General features: G+C 41.0%; 1 protein-coding gene across 4 annotated transcripts in view; it reads right to left on the bottom strand.

The window, feature by feature from the left end:
* The window catches only part of LOC105464123 (pecanex 2), a 310,280-nt gene that overhangs the window by 250,825 nt on the left and 45,660 nt on the right, over window positions 1-13,795 (bottom strand). For all 4 annotated transcript variants that reach the window (XM_011711793.3, XM_011711792.3, XM_071074159.1 and 1 more), the window contains exon 8: window positions 13,183-13,276. In XM_011711793.3, coding sequence (XP_011710095.2) covers window positions 13,183-13,276 — 94 coding nt within the window. The remainder of the gene's footprint in view (window positions 1-13,182; window positions 13,277-13,795) is intronic.

The following is a 13,795-nucleotide window of genomic DNA, read 5'->3' as shown; positions in this document are numbered from 1 at the left end:
ACACCTCTACTACCTGACTGCATCTCCTCTCCACCACAGCCCAAAGCACGGTAAGTACATATTAGACAAAAGAAATGTCTTGGGTAATTGATCAAGAGGACATTATGGAATTAGTTGTGATCTGTATATAAAATAGTTTTATTATCTTTAATCACACACAGATTGGCAAGACTTAAATTAACAGTAAGCAGTCTCAATCCTGGCATTTTTTTCCTTTGGCTCAGAAAGCAAAAACTAGGACACACTTCTCTATCTGATTTCCTAGCAGGGTACCTATAACTTTTAGGACACAATGGTGCTGCCTACTCAACAGGCATTTCTCATAGAACGTCTGCTAACATAACTCCATCTTATTAAGTCATCCAAGACTGTGTGCTTTGGAAGAGACATGAGGTCCTTCCCTAGCCCTAGGGAAAAATCCTGGTCTCTAAGCCATTCACTCTGGCCAGAGCTTGGCTTTGGAATGAGAAAGAAACACAATTCTAAGAGGTCAATGAAGGGCAAAGAAGAGTTGGCTGGGAATAAGACAGCTCTTGGACAAAATTTTCTATAGTTCTTAAGTAGTAACAAAAGTAAAAGACAGTCTTTCTCCAGGCCTTTGCATGATTCATGAATAATAAATACTGCCATCGTGAAGGAAAAACTTGAGGACTGGAGAGCTGAGTGATGGAAGGGAACTAGTTTTTTGATGACAGCATTAAACCTCTGAATTCACCAACCTTGAACAGACCGTATCTTTGGGCTTCTTGTGTTCTGACATAATACATCTCATCGTGCAGCCCATTTTGTTACATAAGGTTACTTGTAGCCCAAATCACACCGTCTAATACAGGCTCCTTAAGAATGCAGATGCTACAGTAACATAATTCCCTTCTGATTTATAATCTACACCTTTCATGATAAAGTTTCTGCAATCTTTTCGATCTTTCTTTTTCCTAACTCCTTCCTATCATACTCATAAGCATACCAATAGTTATTCTGTGTGAATGGTGTTCAAAATACTGTCATACAGCTGGGTGCAGTGGCTCATTCCTGTAATCCCAACACTTTGAGAGGCTGAGGCGGGAGGATTGCTTGAGCCCAGGAGTTCAAGACCAGCCCTGGCAACATAGTGAGACCTAATCTCTACAAAAATAGAAAAAAATTAGCTGGGCGTGGTTGCACATGCCTATAGTCCCAGCTACTTGGGAGGCTGAGGTGGGACACCACTTGAGCCTGGGAGGTCTAGGCTGCAGTGAGTCATGATCACGCCACTGCACTCCAGCCTGTGTGAACAGAGTAAGATCTTATCTCAAAAAAAAAAAAAAAAAAAAAGCAACTTTCATATACACATGTAAATAAACAAAAACTTCAATACATTCAATAAAGTCTTCCTATAAAGAACCACTTAGGAAACATAACATGATAAGGTTAGGGTTTAGGAAATGAACCGGGTAGAGTAAGTACGTGGAGTTTGAAAACTTAAAAAATCCTATGCTTCCATTATTTAATGCTTGCTCCTAAAACAGTGCTTTTCCTTCTTGTCTATGTTAGTGGCATAATCTCCGTCACTAACAGAGAAAAAGATTAGTTAGATTTATAAAAACAATGTTAATTCAAACTCTTCTGCGTTGTACAGAAGCCACTGAGTAACGTAACTCTGTCATTTCACATCGAAATACAATAGAACTGAAATTTCATTGTTGACACAAATTCAGAGATATCTTAAATGGAGCACATGCCAGAACTTCACTAAAACCAAAAGATTAAGCTAACTACATTGTAGGTAAGGTAGGTAATGATCGTAAATAGGCAAGAGTGGGAAAAGAAATGTATGCTTCTGTGAAAAATGTAGAAGGTGTACAGCACCCTCTATTGCTAACTGAAATAAACTAAGAATTGACTACGACATCATGTGTAACGAACGGCTGTTTTAGAGCAGTCTTCCTCCTACTAAGGCGTCCTGCTAGGATACATGATACAAAAGGAAGTGTCAATCAGTAGACATCAGCTTAATTTTTTCATATTTCTTAGTACATTTCTGATTGTAAAATAATAATAATAAACATCATTTTCCTATGTAAGCCATTTAAATATCCTTTAAAAAATCTATGGGTTGATTTTCTATTTAAAATCTTTTGGGTCAGTTCTAGAATTAAACAGAACTAGGTTAAAGTATTTCTCTACTACTTACTATCTGTGACTATAAGCATGTTGTCTTCCTACCTCGAATCCTCCCTATAAAATCAGGAAGATATTTTCCTCATAGGGATCATTGTGAAAACTAAACCAGACTATGTACATAAAGCAGTGAACATTGCCTTTCATATATTAGGCACTTCATAACCATCCCTGACCCTTTTTACTCTTTTCTGTTGATATAGGACTTGACTTTGCTTATTCTTATATTAAATAGTAACATAACTCCTATGCTTTTACACAAATACTATATTAATTTCAGGTGTCTCTGTTAGCAGGCATGGGGGAAGAGTATTTTGCTCTCAACTCACACCTAATTCTCCTTATTTTATAAAGACAGTCTCAAACAGCATATTAACTTCCCTCTTAATTAACCTCTTTTATAAGGTTTGAGTATTCTAGACAAGGCAAGAGCATATTAAGAAAGATTCTCTTCTGAGCTTCATGACTGGTATATGTCTGCATCAGAAACCTGTACTGTCATCTGTATTGTCATGTGTATGTGGGCTCCCCATTTGGCCAGGAGGAAACGGTTACATGCTTACAGTAAGCATTGCTCAAATGGAGATGTTTCCCTATGTGATATAATTCTCTGATGTCCTGATAGTGTAGTTATAATCCATGTGCACCAGCCTGCCCACCCAAGCACCAAAGAGACGACGATGCCCACAAAAATCACTGACATGGACAGGTGGACAGGAGTGCAATCTCTGAATAATTCCAAAGTCTATGTTCTTTGCTTGTGTCTCTTCTCCGAGTATTTGCTGGTTATTCTCTCGCATCTTTTGAAGTTATAGACTGTAAGCATCATAATCATCTAGAAACACAATGTCTAAGTAACTTAAAGCCAAAGATTTTCCCACATTAATACATATAAAGTGAAAGCGTTAAGTTTCAAGAGGCATTTTCTCTTCCTCCAAAACAATAATGGCAATGGAAATATCCCAAGCCTATAGTAACTATTCTGTGAACTGCAATACACGATACTTAGCACATCTGGTCTCAATTATCCCATTCTCTGGTGAATCTTTGGTAAACTAGTTTGGTTCAGGGCTATAGCAGAGATAAGTTTATTTAAGTTAGATTGAGCTCCAAGCAATAGCAGAAATAGTGACTAATGGTGGAAACTTTTAAAAGTGCTGCCACTAGAAAGTAATAAAGATGGGCCTGGGGCTAGAATCTAGCCTGGGCCAGAAGAGTGCACTCCTATATGGAAACAGTTGGGTCTCAAATTGACCATGACGATATTCCACCACACTGAACTCCCTAGATTTTCACCATCTGAGTTTCTACAAGTAACAGATAGTCAAAATACATGTGCTTCTTCTACACCGTCTCACTGATGTTGGAAAAACATTTCCTGAAATTCTTCATCTTCCCCAGAGTTTAAAGACGACAGCCCACCACTCTCAGGGAGGGGGCCTCCCTTTTTCTGCCTCTTCCCTTGTTTTTCAGGCTTCCTCCGGGGACATGGGCACGAGGCCCACAGAGGGACACAGACATGAAAGTCGCAGCAACATGTTCAGTATGTAGGATGTTTAACTAAAGCAGCACTGTTCTGCAAACCATAACCTGTTATTCTGAATTGTTTTACAGTCGGCAAAAAACTCTTCTCTTATGTTACAGCAAAATTTGTGTGAGTATCAGAGAAAAAGGCAGCGACACCGTGGAAGTGAGGCAAGGTCAGGAGCATGGGACCTGACTGCCATCATGTGGCGGCAGTGGCTGTGGCCACCCGAAGAGATCCACACTGAGTGGCAGGGCCAATTTTCAGGCTTTCAGAGAAGATGCCCCAGAGAACAAAATCTTTCTAGAATCAACCTCACAAACCTTTTGTCCTTATGACTCTATGCCTGGGTGAAAGTACAATCTCTTTCTAACATGTCTAAGAAAACAAGATAAGAATGACAGCGAAAGGAGCAAAGAATAAAGAGTGAACGCCAAAAAGAGAGGACATGGAAATTTGGGAGGGCAGACACTATTCCAAGGCAGACCCAGGTGATCATCTACCTCTTGCCAATCTTTTTCACCTCCATGTGATCAAAGGCACCAAGAAACCGCAAAAGTTTTTCAAATTTGAAGGAGCAAATATCTATCTCTCTACTACCCAAATTAAGTGAGTGAGGCAGCTATATGCATACCTCAAATATTTGTAATAAAAGATGAAATTTCCAAACTATCATTGAATGGCACATGGTACTGGGTATATCTAATACTGAGAGAAGTTACAACGTTTTACTCTTCATTTTGAATATCTAGTTGACTTGTTTCGTTGCCCCACATTCCTGCTCAGCTATTCCAAACCAGAGTGTCACTATTATTTATTCTGACTAAAGTTAAAAACCCAGTCTAAACAGACAGGATTACTTCTTGCTGCTTTCTGCCTGCTTATCTTCTCTGGGAACCAGGTAGATAATTAAACATTGTGGCTTTAGAGGACTTTCCTGAAAGTTAATCCCAATAAGTAAGAGGTCTTTTTGAGATAAGGGTCAGAGAAGCTGATAATGTCAACAAAAGAGTAAGAACTCTGAGGAGGTAGTAAAGATTAAGTACAGGGCTTCAGTCCACCTTTGGAGTATGGTACACAGCGGGATTAGAGATTTAGGGCAGCTTTCAAACATAAGCCTAATTTATAAACTGAAAATATCTGCTTCAATCTTTGCTACAATAATTCAAAAACAAAAGCCATGAATAAGTGAATTCACATAAATATTTATATTACCATCCTACTCTATTTTTTAAATAAAAACAAGTTGAAGTTCCATCCTTGATAAAAAAAATTCCCCAAAAAAGTCCTGCAAATGAATTTGCTACAGAATGACTCTTCCATTCAGAAGAGTACCATGCCTACTTTATGAGTTATAGATCCTCAAAATGAATGTAAATATCATGTCTTTCCAATCAGATTTCACTGGGGAGCAGATGATATGCATTTTGCATGCATTTCCATTAGATTGTTTACGACACTGGAAAAGCCAGATTCATACGGAAACATGGTTATAGATTGTTCATAGAAGAACGTTCTGCTATATTACTTGGATTAATTTATACACAAAGAAATATAAATATTTGCTGAACAAAAAAGAGAAACCGTCAAGCTTTAATTACAAGATCTACTGAGTAGTAATAAAAATTCACTCTGCAACAAACCCTTTGCACTCAAAAACACATTTCAACTTTCTAAGCAGCTTCACCTCCAACTTCCTAGGCAGATTGCCTACTTCCACTTCGGTTTTCCAGGCAGATTAGCAATTCCAACTTTCCAGGCAAATTAGTTCATTTTGGCTCTGAACTATTGAATCAATCTTGTGTTCTGGGTAATAAAATACTCAAGTGGATTTATCCTCTGGCAGTTTTTCCTACTAGCAATTCTAAAGGCTGCAATTCAAGTTGTAGTTTCCTCATTCCAGTTTCTGGGGAAAGCAGAACTGTGCTAGCTAATGTTACCAAAGGTACCTACTCTATGGGCAGCTATCGTACAAGTGGAAAATGCTGCTGTGTTTCTGGAGCAGTCCACAAGAACTGCACTGGTTCCCACAGCGACAGTGAGGCCACGGAGAGAAGTCTGTTTCCTCTCCCGGTTTCCTTCAGGAATCCCCAAAGAGACATGAAGTTACATTACTAACAATTCCCTATTCATACTTGGGAGTCAGGGATATAAAACTGTCCCATGGTAACAAGGCTGAACAATAGCTAAGAGGAATGGCTTTTTTGCCAATAATAAGAATCAGTCATTTAATGGCCCAGTTGGAGACAATCCCAGCCACTGAAGTCACCTCATAGGGAAAAACCTGCTTTTCCAATATATCTTCCATGGCTGAATGACTTACAGCCCCAAGTAGGCATCCTTCCAAGTTCAAAATCAAAGTTTATGTTTACTGTAATAGAAGAACTTAAAATCTAATTGCATTAAAAGCCAAGGACATCATATTAAAGGACCTACTCTAAAACTATACATGCCAAGATGTTGGAACACAACAGGTTAATAAGGGGAATGCCTTCAAATCACATAAACCAACTCATAAAGGACTAGAGGAAAGGCTTCCACCTGGCCCAAAGTATTTTTGTTATATAAAATCGGGTGTTTTGTTATAAAAACTCAAGAAACAAAAGTCAACATCTTTTGGTATATCAAGTCACAGTGCACTTTACCTGAAGTCCTTCTGCCTCTATCCAAAGATAGTAACAACAGCCAACATTGACTGAGGGCCCTCTATGGCAGGCACTGTCCTAAACACTGCATGTGTACTATCACATTTATTTATTTATTTATTTATTTATTTATTTATTTATTTATTTTTTGAGACGTAGTCTTGCTCTGTTGCCCTTGCTGGAGTGCAGTGGTGTGATCTTGGCTCACTGCAACCTCTGCCTCCCAGGTTCAAGTGATTCTCCCGCCTCAGCCTCCCAAGTACCTGGGATTACAGGTGCATGCCACCACACCCAGCTAATTTTTGTATTTTTATTAGAGACACGGTTTCACTATGTTGATTCGGCTGGTCTTCAACTCTTGACCTTGTGATCCGCCTGCCATGGCCTCCCAAAGTGCTGGGATTACAGGCGTGAGCCACCATGCCCGGCCCACATTTAATTTTTAAAGCAAACCAGTGAATTATTACAGAGGTATTATCTGCATTTTTTTTGTTAGAAAATGGATACTTAAGATGGTTAAGCAAGTTGCACAATGTCAAACAAAAAGTAAATATCAGTGCTGGAATTTGAACCCAGATAAGTCCGAGACAAAATTTGTGTTCATATAGCTAGATACTAAACCTCTGATTTCAAGGAAGTAAAATTCTCAATGTCAGATTTTCCTCTGTTTTTAGCTTTCATACAGACAGAGAAAATTGTTTCCTTATGAACTAATAAAACGCAGGGCTGGACTGGGCATGGTGGCTCACGCCTATAATCCCAGAACTTTGGGAGGGTGAGGAGGGCAAATCACTTTGAGTCCAGGAGTTCGAGACCAGCCTCGCCAACATGACAAAACCCCATCTCTAGTAAAAATTAGCCAGGTGTGGTGGTGTGTGCCTATAATCCCAGCTACTTGAGAGGCTAAGGCAGGAGAATTGCTTGAACCCAGGAGGCAGAAGTTGCAGTGAGCCAAGATCACGTCAGTGCACTCCAGCCTAGGCCACAGAGCAAGACCCTGTCCCAAAAAAATAAAAAATAAAAATAATAAAAACTCAGGGCTGGAAAATTTAATTTGAGTCTCTACCTCTGATTTCTATGTAGATTGGTTTAAAACGGGTCATTTTACAGGTTTCATTTTACTGTACTTCCCCACTTATAAAAGGAGGAGATCACATTCTGTGTTCAAATGCGTTGATCTGGCAAACTGCTAGTGCTTTGGCTCTCCCTCTAACCGTCCCATCAAAGATGAGGGATTTATTTGTTGAGGTCGTTTTGATAATCCCACATTCATCAGGGTTGTTTTGCTCTGCACATAGATTCCCATCACTCCTGCTGCATAGAGAACAAACCACACTCCTCCACCAGTTTCATGTGCCCCAGGGCCCTACTCGGCCCCTCCTGTTTAGCTTCTCCTGCTGTCCTTCATCCCAGAACTCCAACTGGGCCATCTTTGTCACTTCCAATGATTCATTTGATTTAATCCCACATTTATTGAGCACCTACCTATAAAGGGCTAAGTGAAGGCTGGTTTTAGATGCATACAATCTAGAAAAAGAGATGGGAACTCTCTACAAGTAAATGAGATACCAGGGAGAATGTGATCAGCATCCTCCTGGCAGCAACTTGAAGAGATGAATTTATTTTCACAGGGAGGACTGAGAAGGAAAAGAAGTATAACAGAGGCAGATTGTAACTTGAGCTTTCAAAGATGAGAGTTTCAAAAGGGAGCAATGAGTGGAGACCTTAGCAAGGTGGTTTGGAGGCGCCTGCAAAGTGGGAACCACCAAGGGCGTCTGGATGCCGCACATGTGCGCAAGAAGAGCTGAGGGCAAGCGCTTTCCCACTGGAGAGGCAGGGCAGAGGCTGACCACAGGTAGTGCACAGGCCACAGTCAACCACGCACAACCTGTGATCTGTAGTGGTATTTAAAAAAAAAAAAAAATTAAAATCGGCTGGGCGCGGTGACTCACGCCTGTAATCCAGCACTTTGGGAGGCCGAGGTAGGCGGATCACGAGGTGAGGAGATTGAGACCATCCTGGCTAACATGGTGAATCCCTGTCTCTACTAAAAATACAAAAACATTAGCCGAGGCCAGGTGGCACGTGCCTGTAATCCCAGCTACTCAGGAGGCGGAGGCAGGAGAATCACTTGAACCCAGGAGGCGGAGGTTGCAGTAAGCCAAGATCGCGCCACTGCACTCCAGACTGGGTGACAGAGGGAGACTCCGTCTCAAAAAAAAAAAAAAAATTAAAATCAACAACATGAAACAAAATACACTTTTAGATACAAATATGCATTTCTAGCTCCTTGTGGAAAAAACTGGAAAATCCTGTCACCTGGGGCTTATGAGCCATCATAAGTAGACTAACATAGCAGCAGCCCTTCAGATGGGATAAATGCCCTCCGATTTACTGCAGCCATCACCACTCCTCTCTACCATTCCACACTGGGCCCCCCTCACCTATTTATCACACCTGCCTGGGCGCTGAGGAACCCTGAGCGTGTGACGCCTCTGTGGGGGATGGGAGCAGGGAGGGAGACTCACCTGTCCATCAGCCACTTACTATCTACATGAAGCTGAGCACTTCTGACAATCAGTCTTAGTTTCTTTATCTGTAAAATAGAGCTAGTATCACCAACCTCGGTTTGTTGTGCAGATAAAATTAGGTAATTTAACACTGAGCTTAGTGCATAAGTGTTTAACAAATGGTGGCTGTTACTACCAGAGCTATTGCAGGCAAGTGCCTCGTTCAGAGCCACGAACTGCCGTAATAGTACCCATGGGAACAAGGGGTAAGGTACAAGCCACTCAGTCCTTCCATGTGGCAAAATCCTGACCTGCTGGCATTTCACTGGCTCTACTCTGGTTCCATTCTTTACCTCTACCATGAGAGACAGAGATACAGCAATGACATCCCCAGGTGCACATGAGCTCAGACGAGTGCACACACGTACTAGTATGTTAATTCAGAAATTCAAAGATCTAAATTGAGCCAGATGGCTGGTTCTTATTCTGCTTTCTGAGAATTTTTCTTTCAGATAGCCAACTCAAAGATTCCCAAATCATCATTACATCATGGGCTTCTGCAAAAGACAAAGCTTATAACAAATCCAAAGAAATTAGCCCCCCGTGAATGGGTAGCACAGCTTTCCATGTGTCAGAGTCTGGGGAGAAGTTTGAGACAATTGGAATATCCACCCTAAGCCTGTCAGACAGCAGTTTAAATCCAGAAGATCATCTGACTGACATAGGACTGACTCGTTTTTCTTGAGCACGAATTAAACAGATGGTAGCGCCTTAACTGCTTTTCCAGAACTACCTAGGGAACAGCTTCAATGCTGTAATTTTGCTAAGTGAAGTGACTGCAGTTTTGTGCTTATGCATCTGACAGGAAGCACTGTATATCTCCCGTGCCCAAATGGGCCGCTGAATGCCACACCACCACATAACAAAGTCCCCTCTATTATCTATCTTAAGGACTAACTATACATATAATAGCAAACCGTGTGTATTATTTTACTTTATCTTTGAAGCACAAGAAAGAGAAATTACACATGGCAATGTGTCCTTCTTTTCTAGAACTCTTCTTGTTTGTTGGTGTTTTTGCTACATTTTGTTTTGTTTTTTGTAGAGATGGAGTCTTGCCATGTTGCCCAGGCTGGTCTCAGACTCCTGGGCTCAAGTCATCTTCCCACCTCAGCCTTCAAAAGTGCTGAGATTGTCAGGCATGGTGGCTCACGCCTGTAATCCCAACACTTTGGGAGGCCAAGGCTGGCAGATCATGAGGTCAGGAGTTTTGAGACGAGCCTGGTCAACATGGTAAAACCCCGTCTCTACTAAAAATACAAAAATTAGCCAGACGTGGTGGCGGGCACCTGTAATCCCAGCTACTGGGGAGGATGAGGCAGGAGAATCACTTGAACCTGGAAGGCAGAAGTTGCAGTGAGCCGAGATTGCATCACTGTACTCCAGTCTGGGCGAAAGAGCAAAACTCCATCTCAAAAAAAAAAAAATGTTGAGATTACAGGTGTGAACCACCATGCTCAGCCCTTTTCTAGAACTTTTAAGACCAACACCCTGTCAAATAATGCTGGAAAAAGAGCAGATAGTCAAAGACCCAAAACTTGCTATCTGAGACTGGTGGACCAAGGCCTTGCCCATTGGAGCATTCACACACGAGAAAAGCTAGGGGTGACTAGGGACATTCAATAAAGATTTTCTTCAAGGGGAAAGTCGCTTGCAAAAAACTTGAACGTTTTTCTCTTTACAGGAGCTCAGTAATTAATTCAGTTGCCATTTCACCAGAAACAGAGTCCTCAGGGGTCACTTGTTGATTTTGCTGCCTGGCTTTTGTCCACAGAACTCCAAATATCCCTCAGAGAGCCGGCCCCATCCAGTCTCAGGGGGAACCTCGAATCCAGTTCTGTGTGTGTAAGCCCAGACCAAGTGCTTGCTTGGTCTTAGTGATTGGGCTCAGGGAATATGGCTCAGTCAGAACCAATCAGACACAATGAGACCTTCCGTGGGGTCTACGGGAAAGAAGCATACTGTTCTTGCTAGACTTAGATGAGAAAAGACACAAGATCTAGGGTAATGACAGCTGTCTTTTGACCGCTAGGGTGAGGTGTTTGAGAATGGTATCAAAACAGAGGAACAGGAGAGCGATGGAAATGGCAAAACTAGGCCCCAATGACTCAATCTGAACCTCTTTGTCTAGACAGATGTCTTTATCTAGACACTCCTGAAGACAGATGGACTCAAGACTGTTCAGTTACATCACCGCAAAATCCCCACTTTGAGTAAACCTGTCTGAGATGGGTTTCCCTCCTGTGTAACAGAAAGGGGTCTGACTGTTCTATGGACTTGAAAAGGCACATAGGAAAGGGCCAGGTATTCTGAGACTCTCCACTAAGCCACACGCCTCACAAGAAAGTTCAGCATCAACACTGCTCAGTTGCCTCTCAGTCCAATACCCTCGCAGCACCCCAACACAACCTCACCAAAAGCCATTTCACCAAGGCTGAATGCACTGTGGCAAACCTATGTCCAGGCAGCTCTGGAAACGGAAGGCAGGTTAAATATAAAAGAGCTGTAATCTGGAAAGGAAATGCAGAGGAAATGAAAGAAAGTAGAGGCTGGAGGAAGTTTAATAAAGACAGATAAATTTAAGGGGAGAAAGCAAGTTAGCACGTCGTGCTAGAGGAGGCAGAGCCTAAGGAACTGAGGCTTAATGAAAACACTATAGGTCCTCTCTCTCATTTTAATTTGGATACTGTAAATTTTCAGTTTTTTAAGGCTCTGGATATATGGCCTTATTCTAACTATCATTACTGACAAATGCAGTATTTAACCTAGAGGAAAAATGACATGTTTATCCTGGGGGGGGGAAATTAAAACCAAAAATCTTGTAACTTTACTTTGGGATAAAACAAGAATTTGTTCTAAATTCAGCTTAGAAAAACTTCAACTTTTAGCTGGGAATTGCAGAATAATATGGCAGTTTTCAAAGCTGTGTTCTCATGCAATTACATATTTTGTCTGAGAAAGCTGCCATCTTAGATGACTAAACTCATCAAACCATCATAACGTCTAGAATGTCCTGGAGGTTGGAGTAAAGATGTGGACAGCAAACCTCCCTCTCCTCTTGGGTGTCCATTTGCATGGGGACTCTGCATGCTTGTTGGATGGAGAAGAAGAAATTTGTGCCATCTGGATTGCTGCATGGTACCTGAGGGAAAAGGAGAAAGAGTGGACGGCAAGTGGGGGATGAACAATATTTCTGTTTCCCCACACGAGTGACTTTGGGCACATGCAGGCTGCTTTAGTGCAAAGCTCAGAAGGGACTGCGTGGCGAGAGAGAGCCGTCACCTACAGTTCCCATCAGACCTACCTGAATGGCAGGCACTAGCATTCCTAAGCAGGTAAGAAACAGTAGTGGCATTAAAGAGAGAATGCCCTAAGAAGCTGGCACATGACAGCATTCCACCTGGAGGCCAGAATGCAAGGACAAAGACAGCCTTTATTCTAAGCACACAGAAGCCTCCTCCTGAATTTCCCATACACCCTTGGGAAGACTTTAAACTTGGAAAGACACACGGGGTCACAGGCTCTGAAATTAAGGTTTAGATGTGAAGCACAAGACTTTCCAGTTACACCGCAAAAATCTCCCATAAGCCCTCAAATATACGTATAATTCTAAAGAAGGATACATGAACAATTTACTTCCACACTTAGAGCAACCAACTGAGACATGGCCAAATGGATTATCCACAAAGAATCTTGAAGCCCAGGATGAAGGATGAATTCTGTCTGCCACTGACAAGATGTACAGCTTGCCCAACACACTATTAATCATCATATGTCCCAGATATGCAAACTAACTTAATATCAACTTCACCTAATTTAATATCAACACAATTAAGAAAGTTATTCAAAGCATTCTGAAGTACAATAGAAAAGATGTGTATCTATCTGTAAAACAGTTTGCCTTCATTACTGTAAATGAGAATAAATGAGAACTAACCACATTTCTAGTCCGCTCCTTGGGACAAATTTAATAATGTATTTGAGATGTGCATCACCATCTTTCTTGAAGGGAACATTATTACATTTATACAGGGTTCCTGTCTATTTATATTACCTACATGTTATCTTCGTTTTTGGAAGCAGCAACGATTAAAATGGTTTCATTTATTTTTCATTATTTCAGAATGTCAGATTTTCTTTTTCTTTCACGCAAAACTACATGCTTTAACAACTACAAAGGGATTAACACATTTCTTCTAAACCAGAATCCTCACTTTATCTTCATCGCTGTGTCTCCCAGCAATGCAACAGCTCTCAAGCCTGGAAACAAAGCTCCACTCACCGAGCCTGAGACAGACAGTCACAGTTTGATGGTAGAGGCTGTAAAGGACCTTCTTTCTGATTTCCGGATTTTAAATAACAGGATCTAATTTCCCCTGTAAAATCAGAAAATTTCAGCAAAGAATATGACATAATTATTCATATAGAATTGTTTCAACTTATACAATTTTCAAGTTAAAAGGAAACTTATTTTGGTCTGTTGTAATAACTGTTGACAATCTGGATCCATTCTTTGTATTTCTCCACAGAATGTATATCATGAGAAGTTGAAGGATGTCTGAAAGAAACGTGACTAAGAAAATTTTCTTTGACCTGCTTCCCTGCTAATATACTTAGACAAGTTTTGACTTGGTTACTTATGATTTAATTGCTTTTGATAGACTTATTTCTGTCATCTCTTAATTCACTTTACATACATTCTCTTCACGTGTCAGCATGATCTGTGCTAGCATATAACTGGATTTTTTTGTATATGAATACCTCGGTGTCATGTGCAAAAAGCAGCTTATTAAGAGTACAGTTTTGACTGGTGGACCACATGAGACCATCTCTGCCTCCAAATGTGCAGACGAGCCAGTGCCACAGCACACTGACTGATGTGTCAGCCTGTTAAT

This window comes from Macaca nemestrina, chromosome 1 (genome assembly GCF_043159975.1).
Source record: "Macaca nemestrina isolate mMacNem1 chromosome 1, mMacNem.hap1, whole genome shotgun sequence".
NCBI classification, from domain to species: Eukaryota; Metazoa; Chordata; class Mammalia; order Primates; family Cercopithecidae; genus Macaca; species Macaca nemestrina.
This window is presented reverse-complemented; position numbering and strand designations above follow the sequence as displayed.